Here is a 24,683-nt window from a genome sequence, read left to right as displayed (position 1 = left end):
CATGTATCTGCCCTTCCTCAAGCTTTCCCCCATGTTTTGGTTTATAGTTTCCCCCTTACCTATAGCCCCACTTCTTTCCTCAGCATTTGCACCTCCAGGACTTAAAAGGGTATCAGATGATGAAATCATAACTCTGTGTGAGTACCAGTGTAATTACAAGGGAGGAAGCAAAATGTCTGCTTAGGATTTTGCTATAATATCGTAACACATGAATATTACTCCTCTGTTGAAATTGTAATCAGTTAGTAACTAGTTAATCAGTTCAAGCACTGATATTTGATCTTCTGGCCTGACTGGGGACACACCAGAAAATCATGTAGTATTTAATTTTCACTGCAGGAAACTATGTATTAGCCATGAACTTCCTACTCTTTGTTTCTAAAAACTATTATTTGGGGTCAGTTTTTATATAAAGAAAATATAGCTGCTGCCTACTTTAATTAGAATGTAATAAAAGGAAAGACAAGTGTTTGTTTCTTATCCTGAAAGGACTTAGAAGACAGTATTTACCATTCTCACAGATTTTTCTGTCATAAAGAGGCTCTTTGGCCTCATATGGAGGTATCAGGCTTTTCCCCCCTCATCGAGTTCCCTTAGCTTTCTTTGCTAGTCAACATAAAAGAAAAAACAAAAACCTCTTAAAATGTATCTTTTTCTGTTTGATAAGAGGGTAACTATTCTCTGTTCTGGTATAAATTTGCACTGCTGAGAGAAACTGCCTAGAGGGACACGAAATTCAATGTTGAGTCACCTGGCCCCTTGGCCAGCTCCCAGATCTCCACGGCTGTTGTGACCACATTGATTCAACAACCACTGAGAGGAAAAAAAGAAAACATCTAATTCCTGCTCTGATTTCACAAACGGCCTCTTAATAGACGTCTGCTTCGCCCTTGCCTGAAACCAATTCTGGCTGTTTTTTTTTTTTTTTATAATTTTGGCCATGTTGCCTTGAAGGCATTCTGGTAATAACCCCGCAAACTCCCTTGGTTTTGTTGCTAGGCCACAGAGACACTATGGAGGAGGGGGACAGGGAAAAGGGGAATGGTGAGCTATTTTCAATTTTTCTTGACCACTTCATTGGTTTTCAATAATATTTTTTTTTGTTTCTACAAATTAGTCAATGAATTGTTTGAGTGAGAGTGGACTTAAGATCCACTGCCAAAGGGCATGTGTTGATGGATCCATTAGGACTAACTAGTTAGATTCATAGCAACTATTCACCTTAAATCTTCCAAATTGATGTATATTTATATTATATCCCATTACTGCTTAAATATTCAACAAGCATCTCTATTTGTGCTCTTTGTGCACATGTACAGATGCAAAGTTTTTCTGGAATACACAATGGGAAATACTTTTTGGTTTATATGTTTGCACATTAAAAAACATTGTACCAATTTATAGCCATTCAATGCCTTGATATTGGTCAGTTTATTTTTTGTCTTTCTAAAATATGATATCTTATTGTTTATTAGTTTGCATTTTCCTGATTATTATTATCTTCAGTTTATTGGACTTTGTCAGTAAACTGTCCCCTTACATTCTTGGCTTATTTTTCTATAGGATTTTTCCTTTTCTTCCATTGACAGTTCTTTGCTTTATTTTTCCTTATTATTTGAAAGTGATAAGTTGTGTTGTTGGTTTTATAAATATATTGCCCAAATATTTAAATTTATTATTTGTAAGTATCTAGAAGTAATCTTCAATAAAACATGAAAGGATACTTTACTTCCTGTATTTTCTCCTCCCATATTCCACATTGTTATCATCTGGAACTTTATTTTTAGATTTATCTTTTCTTTTTGTATATTATTGCTTTGTATTATCTTCTACTTTCTCTTGGAGGGTGTTTTCTTTTTGCTGGAGTACATCCTTAGTACATCTTTTTTAAAATTTTTCAATAAAAGCAGCAAGTTCTTGCCTGGAGGGAAATAAGCTGTATTTTCCAAATAATTGAGACTATATTTTCCTGGAATCAGCTGATTAGAAAATCTTTATACTTAAAAGAATTTCTTTTTATATTTATAATTTTGTGGATAGTGTACCATATTCTCCTTGTATTCAATGTTGCTGATTGTTGGAGACTTTGTCCCAGATCACAGATTATTGGGGGTTAGAACAGGCAGGGTCTCAAGGTGGAAACGGCGTGAGCGTGTGGAGATTCCAAGAAAAAGGGGAAAAAGGGAAAAAAGGAGAGCAGTGCATGAGGAAGACATGGGAATGGGAGTTGGGTGCAAGTCTTTCTGCTCTGCTTTTAGCAGAGGTTTATTTTGTACACTTCAAGCAGGCAGAGGGATGACATTAGCATATGAAATGGGCTGAGATCACAATCACCTTTTTGCTAAGAATAGTCTGGGGTCCTTTTGACCTTCAGTTGAGATTATAACATTTTTACAAAGTTCAAGACTAATATTATTATATTTACCACAGTGAAGATTAACCAAAATAAAGTCCCTTAAACATTATCTATTACTTAAAGGCTTTCATTCTCATAGAGACATCCTAGGGGGTAAAGTAAAGTGAGGATAGGAAGAGGAAATTGCTTGTAGATCAAATTAAGGTAAGGTTCTTTGAAAAACTTGTTAGAAAGTTTAAGTGAGTTTTTTTTGAAGTCTAGATGGTAGAAAACCTGATTAGCTCTGCACAGGCAACTTGGGTAAATTTGCATATCTAAAGACTAGATAGTAGAAAGCTTGAGTGGTTATTTAGAAACTGAATAGAAGGCTATGAGAGATAGAGTGATAAGATTTGGGTTTTCCTTAGTCTGGCAGTGAGAGACTTTGCAGTAACAGCCATTTGTTTTTATTAATCAGCCAGTTGTTTAATTACTTTTGACTTCTAGAGGAATTTCTCACCCTGGTGCACTACTTGCTTGTCAGGGCCAGGTAGCTCCTTCTGAGGCTGAGACAATCCAATTGTAAGGTGAAAGTTGCTCAGAATATTTTGATATTATGATTATACAAAAAGGGAGGTCATAACATAAGTTAGCAGTGTATGATTATACAAAAAGGGAGGTCATAACATAAGTTAGCAGTGGAAAGTCTGATTTTTCAGAGCTTTTCCTGATCTACCCGGAATCTGTCAGACGATAGACGTATAGCTTGTGTCAGCTGATAAAAAGCTTAAGGCCACTCCAATGCTTATTTCTTTGTAGGTGATCTGTGCTTTTATTTTACCTCTAGAAGCTTTTAAGATTTTCATCTAATTCATGTTAGTCTTAAATTTTACCACAATGTACCTATGTGTGTATACATATATGTTACAAGCAATGTAATCTTTCTGACGGAATTTTCTAGTTTATTTAGGTACATATTTATACTTCTGGACCAGCTTTCCATACTCCTTAACCTTTTTGTGATTATATTCCATGCTTTTGTTCTTTTGAGTGATGTTATGGAAGAACCACTTTATTCATTTACTTTGCACTTCAGATAGTTCTCCAGTTACTAATTTCTCCCTTTTAACAACTGATTTCTAAACGCCTCAGTCTCTAAGTAATTGTCTTTTTACGCCTGAAATGCCCCAGTCTATATTGGGCTTTACCGTATTTCTAGGGTGCTACAGCACTTGGCGTGGCCCCTTTATTTTGCACTTATTACTTCTTCTTGAGGGTAGTTGCAGCTGCTTTTGGATGTGGCACCCAAAGTGTAAGGGAAGGGCAGGAATCGCAAAGATTATTCCTCCTGTATCTACTCATTTTCTCAATCAGTGACCCTATGCTTTGGCCCAGCTGCGGCTCCTCTTTGGCATCCGGTCTTCCTGTTAGTCTTGGGCTAGCCTAGATGCAACCCCGCTATTTTGTGCAGTTTGTATTCATTTGGAGCTGTGCTGTTTGTCTTCACTCTTGTTTCCTTGCTTTCTTTTGTTCAGGGGATCCTAATAATTTTTTGAATCAACTAACAATATTCATACTCATTTTTCAACGTGGATGTGAATTTTTTAAAAACAAATATGTTATCTGTAGAAATTGGAGATGAGAGGAAGAGACTTCAGTTTGGGGCTTAGCCCCTAAATCCTCTAAATTGAAGTTAGATAGAGTGGTAAATTATACTACCTTGTTAATTTCACTTTTGCTTCAGTATTCCATGTTGAAGAAGTCAGATAATTTCTGATAGATATTCAAGTTAGATACTTTGTACAAAACATGATTCATGATCACTTGGCTGTTCTTTATTCACTTTAGCTCTCGCTATTCATAAGCTTTTCAAATTTATGTTATATTTAATTGGGTAACAGATTCATGGGCTTCTTACATTTTTTCCCCCTTTTTGGGGGGGGGGATAAAACTTCAGCTAATTCGTAAGAATATGGTCCTTTATGTTTCACCATTACGAACCAATAATTTGCCAATAGCTACGGCCATTGCATTCAGTTGCTACTGGATAAATTTATATTTTAACTTCAATAAAAATTATTATTGGGATTTAATGTTTTATGAGGTGGGTTTTCTTAAAAACTCTTCTTTATATTATTTCATTCTATTCAGTATCTTATGGACAACAAATTTCTATATTTCATAAGCAGATATAAGCCTCCATGATGCCTAATATCTTACTTGAAAACAACAGACATTTGATTAATATTTGCTGAATTCATGCATTAATAAATGCATGAGCTATATTTTATCAATGATCAACTTGGACTAAATTATAATATAAAGGTGCATATATTTCAGTTAAGATAAATGTATTCTTTTAGTCAAATGATAATATCAAATGTTATTCTAGCATTTCATAGTTTTCTTTGAAATACCTGTCATCCTGTTTTGAAGGATTCTCCTTTCTCTTTTCCTTTCCACCTTTAGTAATTAAGTGAGCATGACAGGCTCGGCTGGGAAGTTGAACCACACCATTCCTATTAGCAATATAGTCAAATGCCTCACAATATTTCTCCAACAACCCCTCCTGCTGTGAATTACTGTAAATTTATTCACACTGTGAAACATGTTTTGGTCTGTTCTCCACAAGGTCCTTTTTAACCTTCAGAGAACTTTATTAATTGCAAGGCAACAAAACATATTCATACACAATTTCTGTTGAGCACTGGTTCTGAAGACAGAAACCAAATCACCATTATAACTGAAGAAAGGCAATCTTGTTAACCTGTGCTGATTTGTATTACATATAAAAATGTCTCTCTTACAGCTTTTAGCTTTTTTCAATGAAAACATGTATCATGTATTATAGTTTAAATTTTTGCACACAATCTCTGCACTTGGTTGATTTTTGGAAGTTAGTTTTGTTAGTAATATTCACCTTTAAGTTATTTTCCCGCCTGAATGGAATTAGTGAAGAATGTAGTAGTTTATATTTTGATTTCTACAATTATAATTTAAATCTCAGTAAGAGAATTTCTTTGGGAATTGTTAGTAGTGTATTAAATGCTCCGTTCTAAGTAGGTAAATATATTTAAGAAAGTCAGCATTCCTTGGTTTATAAAAAATAAAATCTATCTTATTGGTAACTAGTTACCATAGACTATGCTTGTCCCATAACACACAGAAGGTAGTAATTTAGCTAATGGTCAAAGGATTGTGCAATTAGTTACACAGGTATTTAACAGGTCCATTGATGGGATTCAGCTCAGGCTTGCTCTCCTATTTATCTTTAATGACACTTTCAATTTCTCAGTTTTCCAGCCTTTACCTTCAGACTTTTAGCATAGAGAATCCTTAAGACATATAAATAAAATACACTATTTATGATGGGAAATGTCAGTTCACAGGCATATGGGAGGAGAGGTCTGGTTCCTTGATATAAATTGATTTTAATGATTTGTTTTTGATATTTACCTTTTTAATATATTTATGTTATATGTCTGTTTAGCCTATTTGTACATAATCCTTTTTGTTTTACATGAGGAAAATAGACTGATAGTAATTCTATTTTCTTGTCATCCAAAGATTTAAAATATGTCCTATTAATACTCTATGTAGAAATTAGATTGGTATAAAATTTTTCTTAAGGTTTAGTTAAATTGATACCTTTCTGAAAAACATATAAAATTTTATTTTATTCTACTGCTTTACTTTTATTTGAGATGTCTTTATTTACCAAAATAAGGCAAGTCGCAGATATAAGTTTCTTGATTTTGTTTGAAAGGAAAATAAAGTTGTTTTTTCTAACCTGTCTGCCACTGATTAAATTTTTGTGATGAAAAATTCTGTGACCTCTTTCATACAATAATAGCTAAAATAAATATAAAGGTACAATTTCCAGTTTTCACTTGGAATTTTGCTAATCTACTTGTAAAAACTTTGCTAATTTTCTGTCCTTTTTGCAATCATGTGTAAAGCAGGCACTTCTAAATAGGTTAGGCTCAGTCTACTTCATTCCTGGTAGTGAAATTTGTATGCGACAAAGACATTGAAAGATATGCTAACAAGATGAGAGGAGAGAAGATAGAATTTATTTATTTATTTTGCTCATGGAGTGATAACGCCATAGGATATACAAAGCGCTCAGGATCATTAAGGCAATGAAAAGAGAATTCAGTCAAGAACTACTGGCAGATATTGACAAAGAAAACCCAAACTTGACCCATCTTATTTATCAGAAAGTTGAGTTAATAAGCTAAAGTGATTAGAGGTTAGTTTTACGCAGTTGCTAGAGCATAAGAAACTGCATACTTTGAGTTAGTGATCTAAAGACCTAGTCTTAGATCTCTAATGTGTAGGTCAGTGGTATGGAGTAGCTCAAGGAGTTGTCAGTACATTTGGTAAAACATGGACAGAGATGGGGCTCTTCCCACTCACTAGCTGTTGACTTGTTATATTAGATAAGTTTTAAAATCTTTCCTGGAAATAAGGATACCAATGACACTTACTTTTTGGAATTTTTAGAGTGGTGAATAATGTAATGGGGAAAATATTGAAGATGAGGTCTGGTACATACTAAGTACTCAGTAAATACTAACTATTCATATTGTTGCTATCATCAGTATGAATTAACCTGAAATATCAAAATAGTTCACATATAATATAAATATATATATATATGCCTTATCTTTTGTTAAATTTAAAGAAAGAAAGCAAGATCTTAATTAGAGAGATAGTGTGTACCCAAATAAATTTAGGATATGTAAGATGAAGGAAAGTGAGAGTTCCTTTAGAGTGGGACTTCTAAGCTTTTAATATAGCTATGTGTATTGTGACCTTCTAGGTTACATTCCCTTTAGATTTAAAAAAAATATCTTGGATTCCTTCCCACTCTCCAAGGCCCCTGCCGAGCATTTCTAGGAGTTCAAAATTAGAGTTGGGTGGAGCACACTGTGGGGAAAGTTTGATGGACAAGATGATTGCTCAGGTCATCCTTCCCTCAGGCTTCAGAAACAAAAGACTTGTCCAACACCCATTGTCTTAACCTCTTGCTACTCAAATTGTAGTCTTTGGTACAGGGTGTTTGTTAATAATGTAGACTCTGAGTTTCCAAGTCAGGCTTCTTGGAAGAGATGCAACATTTTAAACAAATTTTGATGGTAACTGATGTGTGTAGTATGTATGGGAAAGCCTGATCTAAAGAGCAGCCCTTTTGCTACATGTTGATGACTTTCTGCTGAGCTTAAGGTTCAGGTGGGATGTCTTTCCTGAACACATGCAGGTGGAGAGTTTGGATGCAGAGGCATTTTCTGGTTGAGCAGCTGGTCATCTCTTATCTACAGTGGGGTTTCTCAGAGTGTAAAAGAAGGCAGATCTAAAGCTCAAATCAATTCCCATCAGAATAATGCTAGACACTCTTGGAAGCGTTGCTGAGCTTTGCTCTGTACTTGTGTCTATTTCAAATCTTATTAAGTCAGGAAGTAGTGCCTGGCAAATGGTTTATCCTGCTTGGCTATTCACGCTTCCCAATTCATTTTTATTGTGCTAATTAAACTTCAAGTGATATTTCAAGTACAGATTGTTTTTTCCATTATTGAATCTTTGGCCAGCATATTAATGCTGTAGAATTAACGTGAGTCAGATGCTTACTCATTTGTGGAAGACTTTACATTGAAAAGATCTAGACTTGGCCAATTTTGCACAGATTCCTTTGGAAATAGCTATGACAGGGTGATAAATTCTCTGTAAATAAAGAAGACTCACTCTTCCTTCACAAATAGATACACAATTATTTTTTTCATGAAGCAAATCCCTGGATCATTGATATGTATTGGTGGTGTGTGAGGCTTCTGTTAAACTTGAGTAGATGCACTCTAGCGAGGGAGTAAAATGTGATGGGGAAAATTCTGAGTTTTAGGTTCAAATTCCCAGACTAAGTACCTGGCAACTTTGGAAGTTATATTTCAATTTTTCAAAATTTATATCTTTCATTAATTAAATGAAGACAAAATACTTAACTTTAATATTTAAGTATAAAAAAACAATAATTTAAAGTACTAGACAAGAATTTCTGGTTCAGTGAAAGCCCAGTAAATACTATTATGTAATGTATTAAAAAACATTTTTAGAATTATTAATCATGCAAATACAGGCTTGTAGAAAACTATTAGATTTATAGGGCACTTTATGATTCTCCACTGAGGATCTCTTTAACTATTTCCTGTTCCTGTTCAGAATTTCCAGACTTTTAGGTACACTTACTTACAAAATGTAGGTTTGTACTTAAGTTGCAAGAAGGGTGTGTCCATGCTCCACTGGTGGAGTCTGATCATATTTTTGGAACAAGGCCCTGGCTTATTGGTGCCTCCTGATTGAATGGGTAAATCTGTTTTAGTACAAAAAAATGGAGGTCAACAAAGCACAAAATACTGCAAGCTGGAGAGCTAGTGGATGAGTAGTGAATAACCGGAGTGTTGAGAATGCTTGTTATCAAGTCAGTGATGGGGAAGGCAAGGGGCAATTTGGTTTCTATCCAAACTCCTACAGACCTCAGAAAGTGATGCTAAGTAAAGGAGGTTGGCTGAAGGTGTGTTAGCAACAATTAAATTCATTTTCATTCCAAGAGATTGTCCTTCTAGCAGAAAACCGGAGGATTATTATCTTAAGAAGATAAAGCTAAGGTCCTAAGGAATTCTTGTAGAGTTGGAGATTTGAGAACCACTCTGAAAATGATGGATTTCCATTTTGAATATTGGCATTTCTATTCTTCTTCTTCTCCCAAGGAGAATATTGGAAGAACATATCTGCAAAATTTGACCATTCCTTTCCCAATGTATTTTAATAATACTGACATCAGGTGCTACCCAGTAGGGGCCAATAATATTGCCCTACAGTGAAACTAGCAATTAATGAATATGTATTGCTTCTGAAATGTCCTTCTTCAAGGTGTGCAAACAGTTAAGGGTAACCAATTGCTTGATAAAAACTTGTGTGAGAGAAAAACAAACACAAGATCATCAAAAAGGGAAAGAAGTGCAAGTGACTGTTGATATGGAAAGAAGAAATATTCAAAATAAATTTTCATTAATATCTCAGAAATCAGAAGCACAACAGGATGCCATAACATTAGAAAACTGTTTAGGAGCAGTAAAAGAGGCTTGGAAACTAAAGCTATGACAAAGAAGAAAAACCTTCAACGAAACTTTTTGTATTGTAAATCTGGAAATCGCCCTTAAATAGAGCACAGCTAAAAAGATGGAAAAGTGGAGAGAAATGATTTAAAACATAGAGAAGCTATCTAGAAACATCAGCAATATAATAATTGGAGCACTGAGTGGTGAGAAAATAGTGCATCAGAGTTGAGCTGGCATAATATATATATATATATATATATATATATATATATATAATAGGATTTCAGTTTTCTATCTTATTATTAATGCTATCTTAAATTTGGTAAAACTTGATAACCATTACATATGATGCAGCAGCTATCAGTAGGGATTATATACTCAAAATGAGCTTTATCCCTAAATGCAGACAGCATAACTTCATAGCAAAGGAAAGCTATGAAGACAGAAAATGTCAAGTGTGGTATGGGCGTGAATGAAAGTGACCTTGGTTTTATCTTCCATGGTCCAAGGTCAGTAGATAGATAATATTAAAATAGAAAAAATCAAGGAGTAGCAATATAAACATGGTATTTTGGTATTTCCCAAAAACTGAGTGGAAAGGCGTGAAATCGGTGCCTATAGAAAACAGGAATTAGTCTGACATGGCTAATGTTTTTCACACATAATTTAATACTTTTTATAATAAGTTTTATTATAAGCTTTAAATGCTGTGATTGCATATTTTGTTTAAAAACTATAAAAAGTATTTTTTTAAAGTCCCCTAGAACATATTGCTGAGTCTACAAGAAGAGAAACCATTTCTTACATCTTGCCTTGACATGCTTAATAAATTAGGAAGCTTAATTGTCACAGATGTTGTCACTGGATATTAGAAGAAATTTGAACTAGACTGTCTAATTGAACTAGACTGTCTAATTGAACTGTTGAATCTTAGAGAGGAGAAACGCTGAGAGAAGAGGAGAAATGAGAGAAGAGCCACATAGACAGGAAGGCTTAGGGCCGGGGCTTCTAACTCCCAATCCAGCAGTGCTCCTTCCTGTTCACTGGGCTTTCTCTAGATCACCCTATATGCTTCCTTGTCCCATGTACCACACAGTGTTGGGAACCTTCTTGAAATACAGTGAAAGATACGCTACTTCTCTCTACTGGATGCTGACAGGAAGAGAGAACTGAGAAGAGGTCACATTACATGTCAGGTCTTGTGGATGATCTTCTATGGATGGTAGAAATATATAGCATAATACAATATACACTATTTAATTTTTTTCCAGTTTTGTTTCTATCATAAAGAATAAAGACCTTGTCAGTAAAAACTGAGTCACAGGAGAGACTTGATGCACAATACTGTGAGATGCTAAGTCAGTTACCATTAGGTGTGAGGGGGGGTTTAATTTCTGTTTGATGACTATTGACGATGAATTGCTTTTCTGACTTCTCAGTTACTCTGGAGTTAATGATGCATCATAGTTCCATAGGCACTGCTGTGGGGTGAATGTAGTCCCAAGAAGAGCTTCTGATACCGAGAGAGGGGTGGACTTGACTGACAGGACTTGCCATATTGTTTCACTCCATGAGATTCACCTTGATGTCAAAAAAAAAACAAAACAAACCACTAGGATTCCCCTGTGGTTTAAAGCAGTGTAAACAACCAATAGGTGTGATTGTTTAATGAAGTGATAATAGCATCAATAAAGCAAAGCTAGCATTTGAAGTATAAAAGTATAAAATGATTCTCTCCCGAAATATTAAAAAATTGCTTAATTTAAAAAAAACATTAACTTCAGAATTTCCTCTGATAAATACTTTCTCAGGATTTTCACACAAAAAATAACTTTTCATTAGAATAAGAACCCATGCATCTTTTTTAAACCTCGTCATAAACAGGATGATCCATTTTGTCTAACTATACAATTTTGAAACATTCTAATGCTGTGATGGCCATGCTTCCACTTTCTGAAAAATGCTTAAAAACTACATTTTCCCCCAATCTAACTCTAAATCAAGGTTTGATTGGTTTCAAAATCAGTCTAATCCTTTTAAAGTCCAAATGGGTAGAGGATTGGATTTATGAGTTACTCCATGCAAAAAAATAGATTATGCAAAAAGTGTAGATCTATTTCACCCTTTTATTCTTGACTATAACAAAGTGGATGTGAGAAGAGGGGGAGATAAGATAACAGTATCTGGGTATGTGCGAAACACTGGATTAGTACCTGTAGAACAGAACAGAATGATAGTTTTTTTTTTTAAATAAAAAGTGATCCTGTAATGAACTTTCTAAGAAGTGTACAAAATTTGTTTCAGATCTTATCACTGCATGTTTTTGGTTCACATCAAATCTTTCCAACCTTGTCTGCCTTCAGATCAACATAAATCAGTGTCAGAAAATAAATAATGGGTAATAGATTTAAAGCATAGTTTTCAGTTCATTACTATTATTTTGATAACATATTTAAGTATCTGTGTATATCTCCAATTACTGTTCTTGTTCCACAGGTTTGCCATCAGCAAATTTGGCTTCACCTAACCTTACTGTAGAAGAAGGAAAATCTATCACATTATCTTGCAGTGTTGCAGGCGATCCAGTTCCGAATTTGTACTGGGATGTTGGTAATCTGATTTCTAAACATATGGTAAGGCTTATGTTTGACTCTGTGCTCATAGAAAGCTAGTGTCTTAAAACTTGAGGTTGTATTCACCTGGTGAAGAGCATTTAATATTCTATAGATCACAGAGAGAACTCGATAATGAGTTTTGGATACAATTTACTTTCTATATATCTTTAATTAATTAATAAAGACTAATACAAGTTTGCATTTTAGTTATGTATACCTAGTAGATGGGAAAGTCTCTATGTCTTAGTGAGATTTTAATATCATCGTGAGCAAAGTGGGCGACTCTCCTGGTGGTCTTTTCCCCTGGAGGATGGTAGATAGAAATTCAAAGATTAAATAAAATTTTCTCATCAGATAATTGAAATATGGAGAAACAGAATAACTTCTGATTTCTTCTCTTGCCTAAACCTGCTTCAAGATGGAAACCTTTTCTAATGTTATACACACATGCACACACGCACACATGAACACACACATATGTTTTCTCTCTAGTTCGGTGAAAAAACCATCGATCTTGTCACACTAGGATCCTTACTAATAAAGATTTTTTTTTTCTGTTAATTCATTTGTAGAATGAAACAAGCCACACACAGGGCTCCTTAAGGATAACTAACATTTCATCTGATGACAGTGGAAAACAAATCTCTTGTGTGGCAGAAAATCTCGTAGGAGAAGATCAAGATTCTGTCAACCTCACTGTACATTGTACGTAATCAGACAGGCATGTGTTTTTAATAGCAAATGAGCACAGACACACTGTGGCATTGGGTCACTGTAGGTGTTCCTTGAGTGTGTTAAAAATGTTTATGTAGTACTTTGTACTTAATCAAGAGACCATCAGTCTTTTTCACTTGTTCTATTTCTGCTAATCTCTCTTGCTTATGCATTGTGTTTCTTTTAAGCTTATTATTATTTTTACTTTTTTATCTTCAGCTTGTTCTCTGTGCCTTCCTCATCTTTTGTTGTTACATATATTTTCAGCAGGATATCCACCTCTGGATAATAAGTTTTAGTGTAAATTCTGATTAATCAGTTTCTAAAAATGTCTTCTTAATGAAAGCAAAAAAAATTTTAAATTGTGATACTTAAAACATAGGCTGGCTATTCACAAACAGATAATTGTATTGTTGATACAGTAAAGCTTCATTAGTTTGATACCAAGTTTTTGTGGGAAGGTTGGAGAGTCCAATTTAAACTGTCAAAAATTATTACCACTGATAGAAATCTTATTGTTGTTCTAAATTTATGTACACATTGAGATTTAGATATAGGATACTAATGCTTCTTAAACATATGTGCATTACTTCCCAGTACTATAAATAACATAACACATCTTAACATGCCAGATGGTGGTGTTCAGTGTGAATGTATATTCGGTAAAAATCATATATACTTTTCACATCATTACAAAATCTGAGCTGGCATGGTATGCATTAATGAGGCTCTGTTCTGTTTGGATTAGGGTTTGGTTGACAATCATATACTTTTCACAACATTGCATATCTGTCCGAATGAATACACATTGTACACAGGGCCAGATTTACAGGTTCAGGTCGCCTAGACTCACATGCAGCCCATGCTTGATGGAGTGAATCACTGAAATTACCAACCTAGTTCCTTATTGCTGTCGAAACTACTGCTGTTGAATAGAGAGTAGCCACTAATATGTGGTATCTCGACAGTATCTAGTAGATAGTAAATACTAGATACTACTACTCTATTACTGTTGAAACTACTACTCTGCGGAGTAGATATTAGACTCCTAATTCCTCATCCTTTCACCCACTCAGAAGCCTGAAGTCAATGTTTTCCTCCAAACATATGCACCCAGCTTCCAACATATGTCCTTTAAATCAGCACCTCCTCCATGGCTCATCTGAGCATGATGGAATAAATGGTTTTAGGTTTGGGGGTTTGGGCTGGTGGGAGGAGGTAAGTGTGCGACCTGTCCTATCATGTTCTTTGTAACACACACCTCTAAATAAGTATGTCTCACATGTGCTCTTTATTTTGGATAATGGGTTTAAAGCTCCTTCCCCCAAATTGTTTAAAAATAATTTTATATATGAATTGCATATGGAAAATTATTTTACTTTCTGAAGACCTATGACAAGTATTTGATAAAAAAATTAAGCTTTGTAAATTTAAGTTTTGTAGTACTGCATTTGTTAAGATGAATAACCCTATTACCACACACATATGCAGAATTCCCAAGCTCCCTGTACTCACTTAGAATTTCACTGCTAACTGGAAATCTTCCTGTAGATTTAGAAGGTGAATTAGTCTTTCTTATGAGCATTACTGCTTCTTGTCCTGGGGGATTTATCTGAGCACAAATAGGAGGTGATATCAGATAACAGCAGATTATCTAATAAGGATATTGATATTCAAAATTTTCTTGGATTCTATGTGATCACTGTAGTTTGAAGAATTTACTGTAAAGCTATCATACTCAGCATCAAGAGTAGAAGGAATAAGTGGTAGAGAATATTAACAACTGAGATAACATTTTCAGTCTTCCACAGAGGGTAGATGACATTCCCCCTCTGTGTACTGAAGTGCAAGGTGCAGAACCCACGTAGCCAGCAAGCAGTGTCTGAGTAGGCAGAGCTACTGGATTAGCATCAAGAGACTGGGTTCTGGCTTCAGACTTGCCTCTCTCAGTTACATATGTTTTCAACAGGGTAACCTTGACTAAGTCACTTAATCACATTGGATTATGTTCCTCATCTGAAAAATGATGCTATTAGATTTTGAAGGTCTTTCTGACCTTTGATTTTGTAATTATCAGTCAGATCATATTAAAATAAAAAGTGAGGAGAAATTTTAAATTAATTTACTCGAGCTAAGTACTCTGTTTAAAGATGTTCCCTTATTATGTTTGTTTCACACTGAAACGTAAATTGCTTTATCCTTAAAATCGTTTCTAGCTTTTTTGTCTAGGTTTAGAAAGAACCCTAGACATTTAGAGGATAGTAGAAAGAGCACTGGCATTTGAAATCTAGCACAAATGGGCTGAACTATAATGAAATGTGATGCTTTTAAAGGGCATTTGCTATTTACAAGCAGTGACAAATCACAATTTATCATACTTTATAATGGTCAATCAATATTAGTAGCAATATTCATGGCATTGATCAATTGGATAAGTTTTGTGAGATTAGCGATTCTGTCAAAACTTCCGAAGTCATGTTTTGTCTTTATTTGTATAATTTAGGGAAGAAATAATATAAAAAGACTGCCCCTCAATGTTTTCATAATGCATATACATAATACTAAGGCACATGTATTAGAAACCAAGGTAACCTCAAATGAACCTTTTCCACTGTCAGAATATCTTGGCTCTGTTTGGAGCTGGTTCTCACACTGAATAAATTTAAAAAGTGACTGTGGTGCATGGGTCTTAAGTAAGGCAAAGAAAGGAGTCCTGATGCTTTCTGTGGGGAATTAAAACCACTTTAATAAAACAAAATATTGATGATTCCAGAGTTGATGGTTATATTTTTTTCTAAATCCAACAATGATGAATAAGATCCCCTATCAATGACAAAGAAATCTGGAGATGGGGGTGAATTCTGAGCTTTGTGATGCTATTAACTCTCTCTTTTTCAATTTAGTTGCTCCAACTATCACATTTCTCGAATCTCCAACCTCAGACCACCACTGGTGCATTCCATTCACTGTGAAAGGCAACCCCAAACCAGCGCTTCAGTGGTTCTATAACGGGGCAATATTGAATGAGTCCAAATACATCTGTACTAAAATCCATGTTACCAATCACACGGAGTACCATGGCTGCCTCCAGTTGGACAATCCCACCCACATGAACAACGGTGACTACAAGTTAGTAGCCAAGAATGAGTATGGGAAGGATGAGAAACAGATTTCTGCTCACTTCATGGGCAGGCCTGGTATTGACACTGGTGAGTATTTGATGCTTTTGCCTTGGGGAGAAGACTGGGTATGTCACTCAACGCTTACCAAATCATGTATACAATGAACCATCCTTCAGGTATACAATGAGTGACTTGAAATGCTATTATCTAGTGGCATTATATTCAACTGGGATAGGTTTTGTGCCTTGAGTCTTTACTCTGGGGTGCAGGGTGAAGATACAGAATCTACATATGTCTGCATCTTCTAACACATGTGGAGTATAGGAGGCCATCAAATTATGTGTCTTTTTAGGGCTTAGGTTCATGGTCTCTTCAGTCTATATGCCAACTATATAGCAAAGACCATTTAAAAAATAATCTAATATACATGTTTGATTTTTCTCTCCAGTGATTAATGAGATCTTGAACCCATGAAGGCAAAACTCATGAGAAACCTTGAGCAGCTTAATTGTATTTGGCTGGCTTATGCATATTTAATATTTATCTTCTATCCCTTATCTGTAATTCATATTCCTTTCTCATCCTGAAATATTTTGCTTACCTGAAATGTTCCATTGAGGTGTTATTATTATGTTTTAAAACACATCCTGTATTGTTTTTCTAGAAATGGTGGTACTTTCAATATGACCAATGCTTTGGGTTAGAAGAAAGGTGACAGACATCAAGGATCCACACTGTGGTCTCAGTAATCTTAGAGACTATTGCCTTACATTTACTTGCTGTAGATCATGCAATGGAAAATTCCTCTTTTCTTAATAAATATCTATTGAGGTAACATTAGTTTTTAACATTATATGCATTTTGGATTGCACAGCAATGTAATTCAACATCACTACATACTACATCAGGATCACCACCAACTCTCTCGTTCCATCCATCTCCATAGTATTGACCTCCTGTATCCTTTACCTCACCAGCAATACCTTTCTGGTAATCACATTTTGTATTTGTTGGTTTTTGTTTGTTTTATGTTGATATTCCACTTATGAGTAAGGTTATACAATATTTGACCTTCTCCAGGTGACTTATCTCACTAGCTATTTGTAAGTCATACATCTAACAAAGAGTTAATTTCCAACGCAGATAAAGAACTTATAACATTCAACGACCAAAACCAATCTGATTAAATAATGGGCAGAGAATCTGTATAGACACTTCCCTAAATAAGACACTCCTCCAACTATTTCCATGGCTAACAAGCACGTGGAAAGATGTCTATCATTACTACTTATCAGGGAAATTCAAATCAAAACCCCAATGCGCTATCACCTCATACCTATTAGAATCTCTATTATCAAAAAGACAAGCTATCACAAGTGTTGGAGAAAATGTGGGGAAAAGGGGGGCTTTAATGCTATTGATGGAAATGTAAATCAGTGTAGCCACTATGGAAAACAATATGGAAATTCCTCAAAAAATTAAGAATAGAAATATAATATGACCCAGCTCTCCTTCTTTTGGGTATTCATCAAGCTTATGTTCAGCGAGTATTCCTATTTCCTCTATCTTGTAGCCCCAAACTTGGCATCATTGTGGAGGCGGAGGTTTGTGTTGGAATTTTAGGACCTGTATGTGAATGAAATTCCTCATTGCAGTAGCTCTGAGTTCGTTAAAGTCACACAAAGATGGCTTGGCAGAGGCAAAAGGAAATTTGGAGGTCCATGAGGCAGGGTTTGCTTGGGCAGCATATGCTGTGGCTTACCAAGCTGCTCCATGGACAAAGGTGATGGATGTGAAAATGCCAAACTATAAGCGAGAATGCAGTAGTAGCTCTCCTCGCGTAATAAGTCTTTCCCTTGTATCTTGGTATTTATTAAACAGCTTTTTATAAACATGCACGCTTTCTTAGCTTGAGCAAAATGTGATTTGAATTATATAAGTTTGATTTACAAATGCTTTTCAGGAGCACATAAAACAAAGTAAGTTTGGATGCCTTACCCAGACACCTTGGCAGTTGTTACATTTCTCATTAAATCTTCTTAATTGAGAATTTAGCTGCCTGACTATATTTGCCATAGTAAATCTCTAACCATGGGGTGCACATATTTGTTCAAATTAGTGTTTTTGTATTCTTGTGAATAATACTAAGTATACAGAAAAGTTGCAGTGATAGTACAGAGAGTCCCTAGATAGCCTTCACCCAATTTTCTGCATTGTTATCACCTTGTATTACTTATATTTCTCAAAACTAAGAATCTGACTTTGTATGTTACTGTTAACTGAACTTTAGAATTGATTTGAATTTCACCACTGACTGCCTTTTGAAACTGTTGGAGGTGAACGTGATTGAGGGTGAAGGGCTGGCATTTAGTTGTAGACATGTCCTGTGTGCTTTGATATATACACAGCTCTGCCAGTGGAAAGCCTGTAACTTCTATTTTAGATAGGATTTTGATGTATTTTTTTTTAAAAAAATTTCCATAGGGCACCAATATTTTGGAAAATTTAACTCCTCTTATTCATGTGACCTCGTTTTTATTGAATATTTCTGTAGTTTTAACTTTTCTAGTGATAGAAAAGAATTGCTTTCCAACATAAGAATAACTGGCGTCTCTCAAATATTCTTTTTAACAGAAATAATTTATCAAAAATGTTATTTTACAAGGATTTTTCTCTTTCCTTTTCCTCTTGTTTATTTTTATTAGCTCTTTAAATATAATTTAAAAAAATTTCTACTTTTAGAAAACTTTTTTTTTAATATTCACATATTTGCTCAAAGACTAACTATCAAGGATTAAATAAAAATGGAAATGAAATGATTTGGCCCACTGTGATATAGATCTAAATGGCCCAAATGGGCCATCACCAGTGTGAGCAATTAAAAATTGACTTCACTTGGCTTGTGTGATAGAAGTTTTATGGGTATTTATGAGATTTGTAGTTGTGTCATCTATCCTGGTCTTTTCTAGAACTGCTGCCTTTCCCTCTCATCCTGCTTTAAAACTAAACAAAAATAAACAAATTGTACCTGTACCTAGTATAGGTGCATTTTTCCTGCTGGCCTACTGTACATTCCAAATTAAACATAACATTTTGAGTTCTGTGTGTATTCTTTCAACATATCTGCTGCCATCATACAGCAATTAGTGAAGAAGCATTTGTCACAGAGCTTTTTGCTAAGAAATTTCTGCTATTTTTCTTCCTACGTGTTTTGATGGCTTCCTTCTTGTTCCATTGTCAACCTCCTGGCTTACAAGAACACAGGGAGCCTGGGCTCACTGTGGAGCTACTGCAGTGCCTCACACAGAATTCAGTGGCAGTTCTGTGTCCTTAGAGTGTGGGTTCCTCATGCAGCTCAGAACCCAGATTTTCATGGGTGGGTGACCTTGATTAAGAATTCATTCTCTGTTTGGGATTAGAGAATGAAGAGTGTCAAAATCAATTAAAATACAAATGAAAAATCGTAAGCAAAATGTCCCTAAACCAGAACAGGTGATCCTGAAAGCGGCTAGACAGGTTGCTGCGCTTTAATGCTGATTGTTTTTACTGCTGTCTGGAATGGAGATGGTGGGCATGGGACAGAGGTTCTGCTTTTCACTGATGCCACCCAGCATCAGTCAGGCCTAGAAGTGCCCTCATGGAGTGGGGTAAAGGCAGTTGAGATTCCTATACAATGTCTTTCCACATTGCTGAGCCTTGCAGAACTAAGACTCTGAACCCGGACCCAGATCAGATGCTAACAGATCTGTAGAGATTGCCAGGACCCCACATTCTAAGCCAATGCCTTCCCCATCTGCTGATCACTAGAAATTTGGCTTGGAGGAAAGACTTGCACAATTTTATAGTGCTAGACAGATCTGTTTAGAATCATGCTTAGAACTGAACTCAGTTCTAGTCAGTTTTGGGTTATGTTTAAAGCACAAAACTGCTTCAAAATGAAATTTAGGAGACAATAGTATTTATCTTTTGAATACACTGAAGAGCACAACTTGTGATAGCAAGCTAGTTTTGTTTCATTTTTGTCTCCATTCTCTCTTTAAAATTTATTCACAGGACTAGTCTTTGGCTTCAAGAATAGTTGCACCCTGCTACTTCTCACACGTTAGAATTAACTGGGTAGTTTTTATGGATATTTTATTTTATTTCATTTTTAGGGTACATTCTTGGGACCCATCTCTAGCAATTATGATTCACTGGCCCTTGGATGAGGCTTGGGTTTTGGCTGTATTTGTTTTCAAGATCCCCAGGGGTCCAAGGTTGAGGAGCACTGCTTTTGGTGGGAGTTCTGACCTGAGGGAGATTTTTTTCTGCTCATTTTTTTCCTATAATAAACAATAATTCTTTGGTGAGCATACATGTCCTGTATAAGTTAGAAATCAAATTTTACATTTGCTTTAATGGCTAGTCATTATGCCTCCAAGCTTCTTTTGACTTTGGTCAAACTTCTTGTGGAGTTGTGGGCCAGAAGGTAACGAGCACAACAGATCTCCTGTTAACCAGATTTAAACAGACTAAACATATTTTTTTAATGCAAATTTTGATTCTGTGGGTTGGAGAAAGGACTAGAATCCTGCATTCTTAAGCTCCAGCATGTGCTGATGCTGCAGATTCTTGAGTCACACGAGTAGCGGGGGGGTGATTCACATCTATCCTGCAAAATGGGGGTGGAGGGGGAACACCAGAAAAAGTAATCATGCAGCCTTCAAGATTACCTCATTGACTCCCTGAGGATATCTATGCTTATAGTGATAAAAATATAGACTAGCTGGTACACAGAAATGTGCTCTAATTTGGCAAAAATATAGGATGAGTACATATATGACTGAAGGCTTGGGAGAGTGAATAAAAAGTAAGACAGCAGTGCAGGCACACACAGGGGAAGTTCAGGGCTATCTAAGGATTCTCCAAAGATTCTCTGTATCTTATTTAGCTTATGGGCCAAAAATAAGACTTATCTAAGGTGAAATTGATCCACAATGTGATTATCATTGGAATTCAACACTCCCTATAGAGAATTATCTTCATGAACAGGAAGGTGTACAAGGGGAACTGAGTGGAGATTAGAAGGAGTGAGGGTGTCTTTTAAAGCAGAAATTAATGACAGGCAGATTTCTTGTGTCATGGGGAAGAAACCAGAAGCCTTTGCTGCTGTTTTCTGATGAGACAGCAAAAATTTCAAGAATATTCAAGGTCAAACATATGTATGAATCTGACCATGTTGAGTTAGATTCTATTGAAATCACAACCCAAGTGATGAGTACTTCAGGTTTGCAACAAAGTTAGCCAAAGCACTAGGTAATAAAATACCCTTGTTTTTATTTTTGTGTGAAGAAATTTTTTATTATAATAGTTTACTTTTACATCATTTTGTGCCTTTTTCCATCTCAGCTAAAATCCAATTCACCCATGTGCCATCACAATAGCCCCCCCCCCCCATTTTGATCCCATTTGCCACTCCACCCCCATAAAATGTCTCTGGTATATAGTTGTTCATTATTTTTTTCCCCTCCGGTCCTTTATGCTCCTGCTATGAGTGAAACCATCAGTATTTTTCTTTTTATTTCTGGCTTATTTTACTAAGCACAATCCCTTCCAGTTCCATCCATGTTGCTGCAAAAGGAATTAGTTTATCTATTTTGATTGCTGAGTAATATTCCATTGTGTATATGTACCACAACCTTTTAATCTAATCATCTACTTTTGGGCATAAAATGCCCTTGTTTTAAAGCCTTTCATTCTGTAGGTGGCACATAAAGAGTCTCTCTCTGGCGCACTCATTCAGGAAGACTGTCACAGCTCAAAAATGCTCATTCACACAGCAGTGGGAGGTAGTGACTTATGCTGCCTAATTCTGGATCAGTAATCTCCTATGCAAAATGCACATCAGGAACAAACTATAAATATTGGAAGAGTTTTCCCCACAGCTTCTTAGTAGTGCTGTTTTGTCAAAAGAGTTATGACTTCTGGATGAACTGACACTCTCTCTAGCACTTAGAATTGCCCCCAGACTGGCAGATTTAGGTTTGGCATACAAGGTCAAAAAATGCAGAGGAAGAAATTTCTCCCAATGTTACATACAGATCGAGAAAATGTAAAGCTCCCCCCTCTTTGCCCGTTAGGCTATTTGTCTTCACCCACTGCTTGTCCTGAGAAAGAAATAAAAGAGAATTCTACCTGCCTTTCTGCTTTAAATAACCAAGAAGAGCATGGTTCAACCATAGACTCATAATAATCATGATAATTAAGATTTATACTTAAATAGCTCTTTATGTCTCAAGAGTACTAATGTTAATTAATTATGCTCCCTGAAGCTCCTGAGGAGTTGCCAAAGCTAGAGCTATTATCTTCTGTCTCATAGAAGCTTCCTTTGTTAGAGAAAAAGTGAAGAGACTTACAGTGCTGCACAGCACTTTAGTGGTTCAGTCAGAAATGCGACCCAGACATCTGAACCCCTCAATATTTTCAGGCCCTGAGTTCAGCTTTCCATACAGAAAGGCAAGAGAGAAGGATCTAGAAACTCATGATACCATGTTATGGGTTAGAAAGCATTGTTGACAAAGCAAGGATAATTTACTCTGAAAGAGTGAGTTCTTATTGTCTTATAATATGAAGTTCTCTGAAATATTTTTTGTCAAGATCACACTGAAATGTGCAAATAGAGAATATAGAAAATTCTTTTGCTTATGGGGCATTTGAAAGAAAGAAAAAGCTTAAAAGAAACAGATGAGTCATCTGCAACCCCCCCCCCCATTATTTTTATCTTCTCAGCAGAGTAGAAGGTGAGCCATTCTGCCTTGCTACCAGGCTTCTCAGTTTTGTTTTTTTTTAATCCTACAAATGTGTTTTCCGTTTAACTGTAGACGTGATAATGAAAAAAGTCTATAAAAGATGAGAAAATGGACATAAGAGGGTCCTCACTTTATGTCCTTAAACATGGGATTAAGAGGATGGTGATGTATTTTGAGTTGATAATTTGAGGGTCAAAGTTCGGTATTATCATGTAAGGGTTTGTCTCTTGGGCTGTGGAAGTCGCACATCTAAAGCACAGCTGTATGAGGATGCTGTGTGGGTATAGATTTGTCTCCATTGTTCTTCTCCCTGGAAGTGCTTCAAGCCATCTCTTGGGCCTGTCACACCAATACCCTCAGTATCTGACAACTTGAGTTGGATCAAGAGTCAAGTATAGTCACGTGTGACTTGCAGCAGGGATATAGTCTATGTGCCATTAGGTGACTTTGCAAAGGTCCTAGGGCACAATTACATAGCCTAGATGGTTCAACGTACTGCAGCTGGTAGAAGGTATTGCCTGTTGGGAATCATGGTTGAAAATGTCCTCAAGAGGCACATGACTGTCCAAGTGAGGGGAATACCCATAGGTGCTCCACAAACATCAGAAAATAGAATATATATATGAGACAAACAGACATTTGAGTTCCTCTGTGCTGACTTGGTGCTCATCTTTTGACTGGGAAGGAGTTAGGGCTTCTTCCTTAAATGAGTGGTTGAGTTACACAACTCGACTGCTACGATCAGAGTGAGATCTTCTGAATAATGGAATACTGAGCAGTTTGAAGAGTCACTTGCTCTTTTGGGGCAATGGAAATTTTCTTTCAGCAAGGATAGGACATTCTTACCATTTGGGAGACACTGTTTGGTCTAGGATTATGCAAAGAAAAGAACTTCAGAAGATGGAACACACTCTGCATCACTGGGGTACCCCTGGGATTCCTTGCTGCTTTAGTCACTGAATTACCTCTCAAACTGTAAGATAGCCTTCGAGACCCTTCTCAGGAAGGGTTTATATTAGCAATAAATAATTTTGACAATATGTATTGACATGGTGTAACTCAAAACTGCTTTAAAATGGTGCTTGCGATAGTACAACTCAAAGTACAATAGAAGTATACTAGAACAGTGTTCCTTATGGAAACACCTAGTTTTATTTCCTTATGACTTGATGCCGGTTCATTACACAGGTGTGCACTTTCAGTTTCAGGTGGAACCGTTACACAGATCACAGTCTCAATGACTCCCAGAGAGTTATGCACAGTGTGGGTGGCAGAGCTGTGGGTATCTTCCCACCATCCATGTACACAACCATTTACTGAATTTTCCTCTTGCTAAGATAAACAAAAAAACCCGAAAAACAAACAAAGAGAAAAACCCCTTAGACATAGAGAGCAGATTGGTGGTTGTTATAGGAAGGAAGATTTAGGGGGGTGAGGGAAATGGGAAGGGGATCAATTGTGCCATAGTGGATGGAAACTAGACTTGGCGGTGGTCATGAGATAATGTATGTTGGGTCATAATGCTATATAATTGAAACTTAAGTTAGAAACCAATGATGCCTCAATTGAAAAAGGATTAACTGTTGAAAGGAAAAAGATACTTTGCTAGTTGAGCTGTGTAAAAAATGAAACCTCTAATTTGACCATTAGGGCCAGTTTTATTTGATTCTTCATTTTGACTAAGCTTGATTAGTCCCTGGGGGATACATGAGTGGAAAACTGGCTTGAGTTTCACTATAAGTGATATTTTCTGCTAAGATTTCAGAAATGGAATGATAATAGAGTAAGCTTCATGATTTATAAGTTTTATTTCTTTACATTATGAAGACTGAAAGCATAGTAAGTGGCTCCGGAAATTTGGTTTTACCATCAAATATATGTCATATCAAAATTTAGTTTTATTTCCAAGTAGGCTTTTATATAGAACCAGTTAGTTCTGAATGGAGAATGAGTAGAAAGTGCTTTTTTGCAGATGATAGTTGAAACATATATTT

General features: G+C 35.9%; 1 protein-coding gene across 4 annotated transcripts in view; it reads left to right on the top strand.

Moving 5' to 3' along the window:
- The window catches only part of NTRK2 (neurotrophic tyrosine kinase, receptor, type 2), a 316,763-nt gene that overhangs the window by 38,298 nt on the left and 253,782 nt on the right, over positions 1–24,683 (top strand). For all 4 annotated transcript variants that reach the window (XM_012721348.1, XM_004677526.2, XM_004677527.2 and 1 more), the window contains exons 7-9: positions 11,947–12,083; positions 12,638–12,770; positions 15,683–15,988. In XM_012721348.1, coding sequence (XP_012576802.1) covers positions 11,947–12,083; positions 12,638–12,770; positions 15,683–15,988 — 576 coding nt within the window. The remainder of the gene's footprint in view (positions 1–11,946; positions 12,084–12,637; positions 12,771–15,682; positions 15,989–24,683) is intronic.

Source organism: Condylura cristata, unplaced genomic scaffold (genome assembly GCF_000260355.1).
Source record: "Condylura cristata isolate star-nosed mole 26May11 unplaced genomic scaffold, ConCri1.0 scaffold00006, whole genome shotgun sequence".
Lineage (NCBI taxonomy): Eukaryota > Metazoa > Chordata > Mammalia > Eulipotyphla > Talpidae > Condylura > Condylura cristata.
Note: the sequence above shows the minus strand (reverse complement) of the source record. Positions and strands in the feature narration are given on the sequence as shown.